The sequence below is a fragment of the Plutella xylostella genome, chromosome 2 (assembly GCF_932276165.1).
Source record: "Plutella xylostella chromosome 2, ilPluXylo3.1, whole genome shotgun sequence".
In the NCBI taxonomy this organism is placed as follows: Eukaryota; Metazoa; Arthropoda; class Insecta; order Lepidoptera; family Plutellidae; genus Plutella; species Plutella xylostella.
Window position 1 is genome coordinate 3,807,106 of NC_063982.1, and position 18,183 is coordinate 3,825,288.

The window sequence follows — 18,183 nt, forward strand, 5'->3', positions numbered from 1 at the left end:
ATACATTACTATTTGGAACAAGAAAGGAGTGTGACATTTTACCTGTTCCTTATATAGGATGTAAGAAAAGTGTAATGGGAATCTGAAAAGGATCAGGGGATCACATTTATAGTTTTCAGTATGTCTGATACATAATTATAAAAGTTATGATAACTTATGACGCTCTATCTCTTAATACGCACGTTTTAAAAATTGGCGAGGCTATTCATAAATCGGTTAAATGCGCCGAAATTATGCAACCAGCCGCCCCGTGCTTTCCCGACGATTAACCGGTACCGCCAGCAAAACAAACCAGACCAAACACACGACGTATTATTTTAAAAAGCATTATTTTTGTGTGCTGTTCAAAATTTTATTAGCACTTTGAATTTATTATCAAAACAACTTACTTAAACAAGGAAAATTATAAAAAAATATGTTTATGTTACACAATTTCCATGAATACTAATTTAGGGTTAACATAGGGGTAACGTAGGGGTGTACAATTGTACATAGGCATGTACTTGTTGCGGTTCTAATATATTTTTAAACACACACACACACACTCACGCATTGTACTAATGTACTCCCTTGCGGGGTAGGCAGAGGTGCATTGCTGCACCCACTTTTCGCCAGAGTGTTATGTTAGTCCTAATGTAATAGGGGGCGGGCCTATTGCCATTTTATGGGCACATCTTGGAACAAATATCTGTGTTTAAACAAATATCTGCCCCAGCCGGGAATCGAACCCGCGACCTTCGGCTCAGTAGTCAGGGTCACTAACCACTACGCCATTCGGTCGGCAAATTTTAAAAGACTAAAAAATTTAAAAAAACATTAATCTTTACATAATATGCTTATAGTTTACTTAAAACTATCGTGTATGAGAAAGGTCTATGTCCAGGTAACAATGCAAAATATTATTGGTGATTTGTTGTTGTTTCATTTGTCATGAGGTAATTGTTACTTAATATCGGTCGCGTGATGCGGCATGGAATTGTATATATAGGTAATTAAACATAAACGCTACATGGCAGGGACAGACAGACAAACGATATTATTAAACAGTTTTATTTATGAATAAGTCATTTTTAAACTTACTCTCTTCCATACAAAGGTTGTCTGATAGAAATTGCTATAAGCCTCTTTGTACTGTTTTAGTTTTAAGGTTTTTTTAATAAGTTTTGTTATTTTCAAATTCCATACTAAGAATGATTTATGCTACTGTTCTACATTATGTTATTTACATAAAATATAATAAATATTTCGCAGTATTCATAATATTTTGGAAATTTATATGTATAAATAAATAAAAGGTTTTTTTTGCCAACGCTACAGCCCACTTTCCCTGGCCGCCAATATTATGCAGACATTACGGCCGTATGTAATATTATACAATTATGGCTGTATTACATCTATCTGTGTGTTTCTTTGTCAAACACAACACCTGGCGGAGTGACGACTCGCACCGTTGCATAAACTTAGCATAACAATACAACATTTGTTTACGAATTTTTATACTGATTTTTGTAGACAATTGCAGTAATGCACCTCTGCCTACCCCGCAAGGGAGTATATTAGTACAAGGTGTTAGCTCTTTTTTTTTCAATGAATATTTCTATGGGGTCGAAAGGTGCCTCTAATTCATGCTTGACACGTGACTTTACTACTGGTTATAGTTAACTATGGATCAAAAAACCGGACCATAGAGCTTCGCTTTTTTTCATCCAGAATGCAGCATCTACCCAACAAAAACAACTAAAACTAGACAAGACAGGTGTTTCAAAATCAATTCGTTTCTACAATTACAATAATATACACAAAATAACTATAAACTCTACATCTGACTAGCCTAAATGCTAATTAAGTACCGTGCATACATTTCCTATAATATTTGGAAAACCCGTACCAACTGCATTTAATGTCAATGACACTAGAACCAGAGAAAGAGACGGAAATATAATTGCATCAGCCTGTGAGGAAAAGAGACGAGAATATTGCATGCAGCTCGCATGTACTATGAGAGCCAAGTGCACTAGTGAAATTTCTTAAGGCGATGCTCTGTAAATCCATAATCACACTTATTACACTCGTGGCGTTTGTAAAATTACAGTTCTCCTTACACAATATTGAATATTGTATAGTCTGTGGGCACTATGAACTAGGCACTCTTTGTGTTACCTCAAGATACAATGTTATTCTTATATTAATTAGTTCTGAGAAGGTACATGAAGTTATTATTAAAATAAAATATTAAGTACTTATTATTTAACTAAACTATCTATATATTTTACAAATAAAAATGATAATAATATAAAATACTTATAACTGGCCTGGAAATATTCTACCCTTAATAAACAGGAGTTTATCAAAGGTAGAATATTTCTTTTAGTTCGCTGCCGTCGCCCGGGATGGTTCCGAGGAGGCTGGCAGCGTTCCCTCTCTGTATAGCCAGGCTGATGCGCTGGCTGAGATAGCTGCCAGCCCTCTGGTCCCTTGATACCTCGACCAGGCGCGACGAAAGTTCTTTTACTAATCGTCGCGCTTCGGGTCCCCACGGCCCCAGGGTCTCAACCCCAAACGGCACAAATATGTAGCTGTCAGACAGACCGTTGTATTTGCGCCGTTTGAGGTTTTCTGCAGCAGTCGCCGCCGTGCCCGCCGCCGCGGCACTACCCTGGATGTGGGAGGGGGCCACTGTGTCGGTGCAGGTGGCGTCCCACACTAGGCATTTCCCGTACTTCCAGGGCATTATGGTCATACCGTCGGGCCTCTTCCCGTCGTCTCTCGCCAGGCCGGTGGGCTCCAGAATGGCGGGGATTCCGGCGCTCGCAAAGGCCCGACGTATGACGTCGTTAAGGGCCGCGTGGCGGGGTAATCGGCCGGCACTCCGCTGACAGGAGAGGCCGTGGTGACCTAGCTGGTCGACGGGGTCCCCGCAACGGCAGCGATGTGGCTCGTTGGTCTTACAGCCTAGTCTCAAACAGACAGAAAGGTTAAATGTGTTGCGGTCCAGCAGTGTGCCCACACTCGCAGATGGAAGGGCCCTCAACCAATGTCCCGACTCCGGTTCGGCAGAAGCCATGAGGCGGGCGCGGTCTGCAGGGCTGGTGGCAGTTTCTAAGAGATTTTCCTGAACCTGCCTGCAGATCGGCTCGTCCCACAGCCTCTGGGATTCCGGTAGTCGAGGGACATCTTGTTGTGGGCCAGCGATATCTGACCAGGCGCTCCTGGCCTCGGCCAAGTAGGTGACCTCTGCATCGCCAAGCGATGGGTAAATTATCTTTCCGTAGAGGCCAGCCGTGCTGTGTGCCGAGGACAGGAACGCCGGGAGGGCCACACTGGACGCCGAGCGGATGCCCAGGCCACCGAACCGTATCGGCAGCGATGCCTGGGCCCAGCTGCGGTTATCCAGTTGGCAATTTAGAATTTCGGTTAGTATATTTCTGATCATCGCATCCAAATTATTAAGTAAATTTTGGTGTCTCCAAATAGGTGAACATCGCAGTAGTTTGTTTAATTTCTTGCGGGTTAGGGTTAAGTAATTGATAACTTCACTTTAATTTGTTTGACACGTTTATTCACTTTTGCAGTAGGTAACAATTAAAATACATTCAACTCTTTTACGACATATCCAAAACCAAACCATACCGAGATGTAGAATTGGTTAGACAGCGCCATCTCGGGAATAAATTAGAAACTAAAAACTTATACAATTACACATTCCGCCCACCAAGGCGTCAGCCTTAATAAGCTCTTTGCTGACAGAACTTTAACACAATAAAAGAAAACAAGAGAAAATAACACCGCCCACCGTGACAATACTCTAAATGAATAGGAACTATACCTTGAAAAAAACATAGAATAACTACTTAATAACTATGCGATGACAATTTATTGCAACCAGTAACCTATAACATAAGCAACAGCTGCTCAAAAGAACACAAACTTTAAGTTATACACAAGTTATACAAAAAAAGAACACAGTATCAATTTTTTGGTAAAATACACAATTTATTACAGGGGCGTTTCAGTACATTATTTTTACACCTTATTGAAACTACTCTTGTAATACCATCCTTACCACTATGCCTCGCAATCACTCTTCCTAGCAACCACTTAGCTGGTGGTAAATTATCCTCTCTAATTATCACCACATCATCTATTTCGGGTTCTATTTGACGGTGCGTCCACTTATAACGTTGGTTAAGTGTAACTAAATATTCTTTGGACCACCGTCTCCAAAAGTCAGTTACCATTTTTTGGACTAATCGCCACCTCTGTAGCCCTGTTACATGAATTTCTGAATAATCTTGGTCAGGAATAGCTATTAGTGGCTCTCCGACCAAAAAATTACCTGGGGTTAATGGAAGAGGATCATCAGGATTCTCACTTAACTTTGTAAGCGGGCGCGAGTTCAGACAAGCCTCTATTTGTGTTAACACCGTGGAAAGCTCTTCGAAAGTAAGTGTAGAATCACCTATTACTTTCTTCAAGTGAGTTTTGGTAGAGCGCACTCCAGCCTCCCACAAGCCACCGAAATTGGGTGCACTGGGTGGTATAAAATGCCACTTGGTCTGTTCCAATGCAAGCAACTGCACAAATTCGGTTGGAAGCTCTGATTTTGCACGATTACACATCTCTTTAAGCTCTATATTAGCCCCAACAAAAGTTACGCACTCTCTGTAAACCTTCTTTACTTGATCACGCGCGCGAATGATCCAAAACTTAGATCGCAAGATATTGAGCATGACCTGTGGACCGCCATGTAGCGTTTTTTTATGAGCATCCAAAACTACAAGCTTAGTAAGATGACATTTACTAGGCAAAATTATGGGATGCTTTTTGTCATACTCTACATGAGCGTAATGAATGCGTCCATCTACCCTTAGAATACCATCTTTATCAAAAAATGGATTAAGAGTATGCAGTTGACTCTTCTTCTGCACAGTTTTTGCTGTTTTTAACTGTCGAATCTCTTCACTGAAATAAAATTCTTGCGTCTGTTTGATACACATGATATAGGTTGCTTCAATTTCATCTACTGACACCACATTCGAAAATTTCACGTGTTTAATCTGTAAGATCCTTCGGCAATACGACATTATGCGCAACATTTTTTGTAGATCTGAAAATTTTGTCCAGATACAACTAAATTCTCCTACAATTGAATTGAAATGTTTTTAATTTGTACATTTATAATATCATGTAATTATAAATGTTTGTGGTTTAATTCACTTATTTTTTCAATTCTTAATATATTGCAATTATTAATAGTTATTAATATTTTTGCACGGTGGGGGGTTAACCTAAGGTTGTTCTGTTTAAAAATACCTTATCTGGTTTTGACTAATACAATGATATCGATTCTGAAGGCACAAATTGTTTTGTTATTAATAAATATTTTGACATTATGAAAAATACTAAGGTTTCATTAATGAAACTCGCTGATTTAGCCCCCGAGTCAGGGTCTAACTTTTTGCACATATTTCACAATATACTTACTATTCATATTTTTCATTTCATTATGTAGGTATTATAACTTACAATCAAAACCCTAAATGTGAAAAAGTAACATCGCCTTAACATGCATCTAACCCGTTAAGTCGTAGAAGACATTTAAAAGAATTCTTATTCAAAAAAGGTCAATAAAATAAAATGCTTCATACGAATTTAACGGTTAACACCTATAGTTTATGATAGCTATAAATATTTCTATATTACACAACTTTGATGTAGCGTTTATGTCATTATATTATATAGGATTCGAATCTTATTTTTTTTAAAGAAATATAAGAATTTGGATTAGATTCCTAATTTTGAAATATTGCTTCTGATAGGTGTTAATTCTATAATAAATCATCGTAGAATCAACGAAGATGTTTTAATAAACCCTCAATAAAAAAATTATAAACACCACATTAAGGCCCTGTTCCACAATGTCTAGTTAGTGGCTACCTGTAAGATAAAATACATGCTGTCACTGTCACAAAAATAATAACAGAGAGTGACAGCATGTATTTTATCTTACAGGTAGCCACTAACTAGACATTGTGGAACAGGGGCTAAATGTAACAAAAACCGCCAACATACAATCCATAATATTCCACTGCAGGACATAGCCTACTCCAAGACAAGGTTATTGCAACCACAACAACCTGTTGGAGATATCACAAAAACTTATACTGAACACGTATCTTTTCTTGCAAGTTAAAAAATATAACACCCGACAAATAGCAAGTAAACAATAGGTCTTCGCAAACAAGGATATTCCACACTTTCTATCCTTTATCTAACTAGACAGACCGGAACAACAAAACTGAAAAACATACTGAAAAACTTTTTTTAAATAACAAAGCAAATGCCAGTCTTATCCTATACTCTGTCCATTATATTATTGGTTTTTAGACATTCGAAATCCCATACATATTTGACGACTGCAAAGGAAAACCTACTTTACTTACCAGACATAAGGAAACGTCAAAAATACAATAACATAGTGGAAGCTCTACAGGTAAAACGGACACCAGAACAAAAAGGTAATTGACTATGTTGTCAGTTTCGTAACAACCAAGCCAAATATTATCGTGTGTTGTAGTTATGCCGACTGAGTCTTACGAAATGTAGACTTCCGAAGTGTTATGTCTTCATAAGTGTGCCAAAACTATTATAATGCCATCTCGGGCGTGTAGGTCGGACTGACAGTGAGGCCAAACATTTCGATACAGTTAAACATTTCCCTGGATAAGTTTAGAGGCTATTCCCCAAACTTTACAATAGGTTTAAAATTGAGGTTGTGATATACGAATTTCATATTTTTGACTGATGTAAAGAGTCCAAATTCGTGTATTTCAATGTCAATTTTAACCTTGTAGTAAATTTAAAATAATGAATTCTGTAATTTCATATCATAGCAATTTCCCTATAGGCTAGAATCGAATCGACGGACTTTATTTTATTTGCTTTGTACTTAACCATTATACCCTCTCGAGCAATGAAAAAGTTCCTGTGACAATTAATAGCTCCAAATTACTCTTAAACAGAAAAGGCTAGCTTAATGAGCCGTCTGAAATATTTAATTACATTTAACAGCCCATTAGAATATTACCAACTAAAAGCTAATATTAATTTTATTGTAAGTTTAAGCAACGCGTTGATGTCTTTTGTATGAACATTTAATATTGTATGATAAAAAACTTAAATTAATTTAAAACTTAAATTAAATTAATTAAATTATTTTTTATTCTATAATAACCATAAAACATAATTTTCTAAAAGTAAGATTATACCTAATATAAGTTTAATAAATACATTTGAGGATTAAATAAAAGATAATGGCTCGATATTAAGTTGAACGATTAAATTATTTTTTTCAAATATTGGGGCTAATTGGAGTCTTCTTTTTATAAACAGTATGACTGACTTATCAATCCACACCACTAAAGTTATTTGTTTTTTTAACTGTTTTTTTCCATACTATAAAATACGGACTAAGTGATTTTTCATTTTCATACCATGAAAACTACAATAATAATTCTCCTCATCCGAAAACATGTTTTTCATTCTTCCTTCTGTCTTTATGTAGACAGGTATGTATCGATGTCTTTAATAACGAAGTTATTTATAAGTTGAATAACAGTTGTTTACTCCTCGTGCCGGTAACATATTGTATAACTGTTATTTACTCAACCTGTTGACCCACTGTTCACATCAATCAGCCATGAGATAAGTATTTACGTGTCACAGATGTAATATTCGCAGTTATAACTTTGCGATGTGTGCAGTATTTACGTGTGATTGATGTGATATTCGCAGTTATGACTTTGCGATGTGTGACGCTGAGTTTATAGCCTATCCTCTACTGTATATTACCATGTTAATTAATGATTGTGAAAAACAATTATTTTTGATTTTTTGAGGTCGAATGGTTGTAAGTAATTACAATATAGTAATACATAGTAGTAGTGTGTTATATTATAAATAGTACGTTACCTAAGTACATTTTAAAGACATTTCCTTACAGAAACACCTAGCTAACCAAAAAACTAGATATTTCCGATCATCAATTCCAATTATCAATCTTGCTAGAGATGCCAATGCCTTCCGGATTCGTTTTTCAAAAGTTATCGCTTGTCAAGATCGAGCGTGATTTCGAAATTCGTTTGATCGAAGATTACGATTCGGCCTTGATAGAGAGCACAGTGTGCGGTGACCCTTATTTTTTGTGATTCATCGGTTTTAATGAGTTGTTGTTGTCACTTTTTTATTGTACCCTTTATAAACATACACCTTTATAATGTTAATTTTAATTAGTAAAAGCACATCGTTAAAGAAGTAATTATTCTCATTTACAATACAATACTGTACATTGTAATTCGATATATCATTATAAACTAAATTACAACTAACGAGCCAATAATAACAGTCATAAAATTCAAACTAAACACAAAAGTGGAAAACAAATATTCCGAACTAGGAAATATTGCCTTTAAAAAAATTACCAATTAACTGTTGTTATTAAATTGACAACGTCATTCTACGCGAATAAATACAGCGAATTACGCAACAACTCAAACATCCTAAGCGCCTCGAATTTCTTGAGCAAAACTGAGTTTTAAGTGTCAACTATACGAGTCAAACTGCCATGCGTGATTAGGCTAGCTACTTTGTATTATTGGTCGAAGCTACTCTCGATTTTCGTGTGGTCTCGAAATCGCGTGAGACTATGTCGCGTGTGTATCGCTAAGGCCGGGACTTTATTGCTGTGCGGCCGCGGAAAAACGCTCCTTTATTAATGTCACACGGCGAAGTGTGAATATAACTAATTACAATTAAAAGATAATGTTATACGGTTGTACGTTTGTGCTGTATGCATGCATAAGTGTGTTTATGCATAAACTCATAGGCTGAAATTTCCTGTAGGGGAAATAACAGTTTTTACTCCGTTCTAGTAGTGGCGAGTGATTGTGAATAGGCAAAGGGAAAATATTTACCACCTTATTTTGAACTCTTACTACCTTGAATTACAGGCTAAAACCAATGAAAAAAATTGTATTGCCATGCTTAAATACGTCACAGCTAAGAGTACTCCTGGTGGATTTTTTCATAGAAATTATAAGACGAACAATTTTCCACAAAATAACTACAACTATAAAACGCTCGACGCTCCGTTTATAAATAAAACTTCGCCTTAAATCAATCGCCAAGCGTGATGCGTCGCTGAGCCTATGTTGCTATGACTGTATTAAAATCCGATTGCTATAGTTAAATTGATCTTTTAGTGCTAAATAATATAAAGGCTGTTTTTTAATCTCAGATACTAAATTGACCCGCCAATAGAACGATACGTCACACAATCGATCTGTTCAGAATCTGTCAGTCACGTTTCTGAGATTAAAAACCAGATTTTAGTGCTAAATAATGTAGACTGTATGCATTTTAATAGTGTTATAGTTTAAATGTAAAGATACGAAGAGGAGCTTGTACGAATGCCAAAAACAAACAAACAAAAGACAAAAGTATGGATACGAATTACCCTTACTAAAAAAACACCAAAAATTTATACTGCGATACACCAAACGAAAATGTGTGTGACCTAACAATTACCTACAAAAAAACATGTGTGTAAACTTAAGACAACACCGACACCACTTCCTTGTTCCGAGCAGCAGTCTCGAAGGAAAGAATAAGCCAAATTATTGCCGACCTAGGAGATGGTACCAAAAGAAGAAGAAGATAACTTATGACAGACCACTTCATTCACTACTAACCCTAAGTTAGTTTAGTTCTCGTGTTTATTACCGACACAACAAAAATAAGAATTATATGCGTTTGTCAGGACTTAAACAAAAAAGGAGGTAATTCATAGGTTATACAGTGCGACCGAAAATAGTCCACGCCAAACAATAGAGCACAAATTTGCCAAACTACCCATTATTGCTAGACTTTCTAGCCTCCATTTCGGCTTGCATAACAAGATGGCTACCTGTCAAAACGAACTATGATGCAATATCCAAGAGTCTAGTGATGCAATATTTTCTAGAGAGAAATTCGGACGAATTTGTGTGTCAATTGATTAGTTATTTGGTTGAAAATAGATGGTAATTGACATAAATTTTACGGTGCATTGTTGTTGTTGGTCATTTTACAACAATGGAATGTGAACTTTTGCGTTTAAGGTTTAAGGGTCAGACTGACATAGTGGCATACATTTCTGCGTAATTCAGGAAGGTGAATTGAATAGACTTTTATGAGTTCGTGTTATGTAAAGAAGATTGTATTGTTTACCTGAAGATGATTTATTTGTTTGGTCTGTTTGTTGTGTAACATAAAATGCCACTAGGTTATCATTACCAACACATATTTTATGATTTATGTATACAGTTTTTGATAATATATTTCATTCTTTTTAAGCTTTCCTGGTTTTCTTATAGTTTACTGCGTGTTGGTATGTATAGTACATATAAGTAGGTACTGGCAATCAGTGACTAACGTAAATCTGACCGCTGTCTTACTGTCACCAGGGTGACTAACCCTAGTCCAGCTAAAAAACATTCGATCTAATACTTTCAGAAAAAGTGATAACAACAATCCAATAAAATTAACTTTACTACCTTATACCTTTACATATGACTAAGTCATTTTACAAAGTTACCTTTATAGAGTTTTCATGATATCTCTATAAAGGTATACCTTCTTAAGATTGAGCATAAATCTAGCTTTAACGACACAAAATCAGACACGAAGTCGTGAGAAAATCAATAAGTAAACACTAAAACAATCAGAAAGAGCAAAGGTCGAAGTGACAATCGTTTCTTTATAGCTTTCTCATGAACTCAAGTCTCAAAAGACAATATTAACATTAAAGTGGACACATTATATGAATGGGTACAAACGAAAGCAATGAAAAAGTTCTACTTAAAAATTGCCGACCCCAAATGGCCACAATTTTTATACTTACCATTTTATTAAATTTTTTGACACAATATTTGAATTTTCAGTTGGTTGTGTTCTGATGCACTAATAAATGTACCTATTTCGATATTACAAGCTAGCCTTTTCCGTTTACAGTCGTGGAACTATTATAGGCCCGATTAGACTAAGTACTACACTTTGCTATTTACTCTTGATTTACTTGATGAAATACATAAAAAGACACATAACCTGCCTTATTTTTTAACGGCTGAAAGAAAAAAGAACTTTTAAAGCACCAAAAGTTACTTATTGTTTAGATTTTTTATGATTTAGATTTGCCACCAGCTGTCATCCCATACATTTTCGAGCTGTCCTAACGGGCCTATTATATTTCGACGACTGTAGGAGTAATTTGTTGCTACGTCACTGGAACTTTTTCATTGTTCGCGAGTGTATATTTTTTTTCTCAATTCTGTATGAAGGAAAGAAAGCTTGTAAAAGGACGGTGCTAATGCCTGTGAAAGGTAATACCGACGAACCTTACATAACAATACTTACTTAATGTGAATCTAGAGATAGAGTAGAACAATACGCGAGTTACCACCTGATTTAGATAATCATCATCATCATAGCTGGCAAACTGGGCTTTCTATAGAGAGCCACTGAAAAGATCACCATATGTATTATAACGTTAACAAAAAACGAGTTTCTGGTCAAAATTTACAAATTTCCTAAAGAAACACATACCTAAGTAGTCTAAGTACACGGATATTTATATTTTTTCTTTTGGATTTCCTTCCGTTTTGTCCCCGTGGTGTATGTTGGTGGTGACAATTTTCCACAGAATATAAGATAAGATAAGACAAGATAAGATATTCTTTATTTGCACACAAAAATATGGACAATACAAAACTTAATCTAACACATATGTACAAATGGCGGTCTTATCGCTAAAAGGGATTTCTTCCAGACAACCTTTGGGTGGAAGGATATTTAGATGTAAAGGGTAAAGTGTAGCAAATAAATATAATATAGAAGATCTAAAAAAAGGGTATGTTTCTTTTGGACAGTTCTACAGTTTCTGTTCTACAGTGCTTTTATTTTTCGCTAGCATACGAGTACTTAATATAATATTTAAACCTATATTATGTACCTATCTGTACCTCAGAGGTAAACAATAACAAGTCCAATTTTTGAAAAACGTTTTTTACGGATTTTGATATTTCAAAGTACACTCTATTCAGTGGTAAAAATAAATATGTCGTATCGGTAATATTTTTAAATTTTCTAAGTGTGAAAAAATAATAAATCAATTGTAGCTTTAGAGGTAAATCATAACACTAACCCTTAGCATTCTTTATACATATATTATATCGCATATATATATTAAGTCTATTTTGTCATTTAGGTGTATGTGTATTTATTTGTATTATTATTATTTATGTAAGTTAAATAGGTAGTTAGTTTGAATTTTTTCGTTTTTATCTTAGATAAATGTTTTACTTTAGGTAATTACCACATAGTTTTATGTTTAATTTTATTAAATACTTATAGCTTTTTATTGTATTAAAGGAGTTTAAAAACTTTAGTTTTCCACCAAACAAAGGTTGGTTGGAAGAAATTGCTTGTTGGCAATACATTTTTTTAACTGTTTATACAATAAAGTGTTAATAAATAAAAAAATATCGAGGAAGGAACATTACAAGAATATAAAAGTACACAATAATTGTCACTATAGCGAAGAATTGTGTTATTTTGAGATCGAAACCATGTGCCAACAACCACTTAATGCGCTGCACAGAACTCGTCACCAGCCTACAACTTTCAATACAACCAGCCACGGAGCATTCCCAAGCGATCAGCACCCTAAAAAACCCGCAAAAAAACAACAATACACAATAATTTCTACATCCCAAGATCGTGGGATTTCAGCTCGAGTGAAAATCTACTTTTCACTTATATTATAGATGCGTAGCAGAAGAACAGATGCGATCTGGGAACCATTGTGTTTGAACGAAAGTGCTTGTGTTGACGTCGAAATATAAATTATTAGTTGTGTATTAAAGCGTTATTTTTACGAATGCGATCATTAGCTGGTATCTAAATTAGTGTAAGGTTTTAATTTAATGGCGATTGTTTTATTGTTGTTATTCTTTTTAAGGTTATAAACTAATTTGTTATGAAACATGTTACGGTTTGCACCGAAAGTTTCTATAGCATGTAAAATGTTCACTTTAATTACAAACTTATTACTTAGTAACAAACTGTATTTTTAATTCATTTCTGTGTATATTTTCGTTGAAGAAATAATTAAGTATGATAAATTTAAGCAGCGGACTCTACCGATAATAATTTTATCGACAAACTTTAATTAACCGAACAATAGACACTTGCACTAAACACTACCAAACAACCAATCATAGACCGATCATTAGTGGCCATTTACCCGAATACGCCAAAGCAAAAAGGTTATTCCATGAATTTGTATGTGAACATTGAATGTCCTTAGCGTGTGTAAAATTATTGAGGACAGTGGAATCGGACAATGGAACAGGTAAAAGTTGCATACATTTGACGAATACTAACGTTTTACTGCTACACCACCTTTTTTTTCCCGCTGGGATTCCGGGAAAAAAAGCAGCCAATGTGTTAGTTCTGCCCGGGACCAAATAGCTTATTTATCGCTGGCTAATAATAGAAAAGGAACATTCTGCCTTTTAGTCACAAACTAAAACCTCATTATGGTTTGGACATCATGTAGCTACATAGCTCGTAAATTGATAAGATATTTCGTTTTACTATCTGGTATGTCATTCAAAATATACGTTATACGTCTACTTTGAATTTAGGGTTATACGTGCATATTTGTAGTGTTCCGTGACCTATCAGCAAGATTATGTTACCTCAAAATCAGTACAGCGGCAAGGTACTTGACATAATATACGCGTCAAAAGTATAACACCCCCCTATTATTCCACGAATTTCAATTTACCTAAGCCGTCGTGTTCTTAAACAGTAAAGCACGAAACATACTTTCATACTTTCACTGATAGAATCGATGCGAGTTTGTTTCCTGGTTTGATAAAAAGCCACTCACGAAGTATAGTGGTTTATGGTGTAGTTAGAAGAATGTTTAATACCGTATGCCTTGTATCTTAAACATTCAACATACTACAAGAAGACTTAATAAATCTTATGCACGATAAAGATCGTTGTAATTAAAATGTTATGACAATTTTGTGATCTTTCTTTTGTGTAAATATTTCACTATATACATTTTTGGTTTGCCATGGCAAGGATATTAGATACCTACTACATATTTGCACGATAGCATCCCAAAAATGGTGTAGGTATTGCACATAAGACCGTTAAATATGACATAAACGCTTATAGAAATTGAATGTGTGACATAACGCGGTATTCATAATAATAGATGCCCAATGCTTATCCTTTTATGTTCTGTTATGTGACTGCTGATCGTGTCCAAAAATTTATAAATAAACTTAAGCAACTTACAGTTATGAAATAAGTTATACTGTAGGACTGCTGGGGTGACCCCAACTCTATCTATATAACCCCTATATTACCTACTGGCTTCCCAGGAAACCTTTCTAGTATTCTAAATACGTTTTTGTCTACGTCATTGTAATCCTGAAAAAAAACTTTCTCTCAATTAAAGAGGTAAAAGAAGAAAAAGGTCACTTACCTCGTTCCGCAAACGCCTCAGCATTTCCAGTTCCAATGTCCTGCAGAGCCAGGTCATCTGTCCCCACGTCGTTCAGTCCAAAGTTCTGATCCCGAAACACGACATTATCATTGAACCCTCCCGGCCCTCCGTGGGAATTAGTCTGGACTAACGAGTTCACTCCAGGGTCTTGGAAAGGGAAGACCACTCTCGGACTACGCGCCTTCCAACCCTGATTTGGGTTGTAGAAGCTATTCCTCACAGCTGGAGCGAAAGAGTTCCCGGGAACGTAATACGGGTCGAACCCAAAATTAGGCGCATAAGGTCTAGCGAACCTTCCCTGCGTGTAAAACTGCGGTATGATTGGTGGATATTGATTCCGTATTCTCGGGCCTAACGGCTCGTAGAACCTTTCGTTACCCGACGTCAGTTCTTTATCCAACTCCACATGTTTTGTCGGCTCAGTAGTGTCTTCGGGTGACGTGAAGTCGTAATCTGTGGAGTCATCGAATTTTATCTTTCCGTAGCTTTGGGTTAGGTCTATTTCCCCGCGGCCGTACGGCTGTCGGTTTTCTTCATCGTCGAGGAATAGGACCCTGGAGTGCGGTCGCCGGCGGGGCACGAACATGGGGGCACTGCGGCGCGGCTGGTGCACGCTGAGCGCGCGGCCCGGGCGCTCCGCCGCCGCCGCCGCGCACAACACCAATATCACTTTCCACTTTTCGCTCACCATCTTGCGTCGGTCACTGCTCTGCAAACTTCACTTTCATAACATTTTTTTTCGCGCGCCAGACTTAAATTTCGGCGGTTTGAATTTAGAACGCGGTTTCCGAATTTTGCTGTTTAGTTTTTTGAATTAAATAAACGCTGATTGGTTGGTTAAAGGTTCATGTTTTGTTGTGGTTGGTGGGTGGGACGCGCGTGGCGAGCGGTGCGCGGGCGCGGACTGGCGGCGGCGGGCCCGGGCCCCACTATCGGGAGGTGGTTATGTAAAGCGATATGTCTTGTGACGTGATAATTTGCGTAATATTCGTCTCGCGGAGATAGTTTCGTTGCTACGCGGTTGGGGCGGGGGTGGAAGAGCCAATTTATTTGTTTTGCCAATACTTTTTTTTAAGTTTTTTTTACAGGAGATTTCTCTCGTAAGTTTCCACAGATTAAATGTATTTTCCCGAGCGCTTTTGTTTTGTTTTATATTTTTATTTTATTTATTGGGGAAAATTGTTGATGATTTTCAATTGATACTTTTTTAAATATTTTTTTCATTACAGGATGTTCTTCGATATATCGTAGTATAGGGCGCCATAACTAGTAAATATGTATAAAAGGTAAATAAATATTTTTATAATTTGTATTCTCTATATTCCATGTCCATGTTTATTTCTTCTACCCTAGATAATTATCATGAATGACTTATACCTAATTCATAGTTGTATACCTTGTTCGTATAAATATTTGTATTTTTCCTGCCTATTTTGGGATAACCATTTATGTTGTTTCTGTTGGTCTAAAATAGCTATATTTCCGTCCTTTCTTCCAAAACATAAATATAGTACATTTTCTATTACAGAGCCATCTATACATAAGCTAAGAGAATTGTAAACCAAAATATAAGCGGCGCTGGCGCATATGAAGACGAAGCTTTCTTCAACAGATAGAGTTCAAGGAAAGAACCTTTCACTTAGTGATCCATGCTTTCCGCTAGATGGCGTTGGCACAAATAAACAACAATTTCTTAAAAATATATTGGTAAATGTGATTTTTCAGATATATATCAGAAGTAACTACTTAACATATTTTTGGTGATAGAGCAGTAAGTTGTATTTTATTGTTGGAAAAATATCTATTCCCCGTACAACAAAGTCCAGACCAGATTCGGATAATAATTTTATCTGATAGTTAGTTTATTTATTTATTTCCTACATAAATCTTAAGTTAAACCCATAAATTGAATAACAGTAATTTAGCACATCACCCTGTATAAATTTTATACATATATTATTGAGGTAGCTATAGATACTGATCTGAGATAGAACTTACATTTTTCTTGCGCGTTGATGTCTTTTATATGGAACAAGCGTCTAGTAGTATCCGCAATAAAAAAAAAACTTTCGTACACGTTTCTTATCGACATTTTCCAAACAAACTAACAATGTATCTTTAATTATACATTAAATAACTTTATATTTTATAAAGTATTTCTAATAATATTCTTAAAAGATACCATTAAAAAAATATCTCGTATTTACAAAATTATGACAGAAATAAAATTTTATAAGAAAACTATTTACATATACTTAAATGAGCCGATAATTATGTAACATAGAGTAAGTAATGTTCGCAGATGGTACCATTTAATACCTATAATACCTTCCTATACTTGGTCTCTCCGAGGCAAACAAAAACTTTCTTGATGTGACGTGGCGAGAAAACCTAAAATATTTAGTAACAGTAATATTTAATTTTAATATGTATACAGATAGGAACTGTTTTCAACATATTTCATATTTAACTTATAGTTAAAATTACTCAATAAAAGATAGGATAAGGTGGTAATAGAGATAATAGGTAATAGCTTCCACTCCGAGTCTCTAGCCTAAGCAATGGAATTATCTGTTAAACATTAATGAACTAATGTCCAGATTATCCCTATTGCTCTCATAATAATTATAATTAAACGGCTCTTAGCTCGCTTCCAACGCTTCGGCACCATATTCATCATCACGACCCATCACATCCCCACTGCTGGGGCACGGGTCTCCTTCCAATGAAGGAAGGGTTTGAGCCTAGTCCACCACGCTGGCCTAGTGTGGGTTAGTGGACCCCAACACAAGCAAGCTTGTGCTGAGAGAGTTAGTTTAGAGAAAAACCCGACTGTCAGATGTTTTCAAGCTGCCCGAAGGCATCTAACTAGGCTTAACGACTGCTGCCGAAGCAGCAACCGGGACTCACGGCTTAACGTAACATCTATACGACGTTAATATAAACAGTGTTATAACATAATGATTCCTGTTAGATAATATAAGTATTAGAAATAAATAAATTCCTTCTGGTAACTGGGCTTGTGGACATATACCTTTACTCAAAATTCCATGTGTCGCATCTGAGCGCGACTACTCTGTGCGTGTCTGCATTTGCATGTAGAAAGCGAAGTCGACCTTGTGCGCCGTCGCGCGAATTATTCACCACAGAGTATGTGTGTGTCTTTTTATATAGGTATGTACGAGTATATTCTGAGTCTGTATTCTGAGGGTTCCGTTTGAAATATCGTACGATAATAACTGAACTCAGGATTTTTCAATGCACAATGTGAGTGTCTACCAATACCTATGCCACTAACGAAGTCGGTGTAAACGATTTGCCTTCTGGGGACGCAGCCAGAAGAATATAAGTTATTCCTTATCTTTGAAAAAAGGTAGTGGCGTAATGGATGGATCCGGCCTCGTCCTCTCAATCGAGAGGCCGTGGGTTCAAATCCTGTCCTGTACTAAATAATTCATTAAATTGTGTTTTCAATTAAGAATTTTAAGTACAATAACACCACGTACTCTTACGGTGATGGAAAACATCGTGAGGAAACCTGCACATCTAGATTCTAGATCCTA

General features: G+C 36.1%; 1 protein-coding gene across 2 annotated transcripts in view; it reads right to left on the minus strand.

Moving 5' to 3' along the window:
* Positions 1 to 15,542, minus strand: part of LOC105381319 — a 57,172-nt gene extending 41,630 nt beyond the window's left edge. The window contains exon 1 of one of the 2 annotated variants that reach the window (XM_048625915.1): positions 14,600 to 15,542. In XM_048625915.1, the coding sequence (XP_048481872.1) occupies positions 14,600 to 15,311 (712 nt within the window). In that variant the 5' untranslated portion in view covers positions 15,312 to 15,542. The remainder of the gene's footprint in view (positions 1 to 14,599) is intronic. The other variant, XM_038112143.2, reaches the window with a different exon arrangement.
* Between the last annotated feature and the right edge of the window lie 2,641 nt (positions 15,543 to 18,183).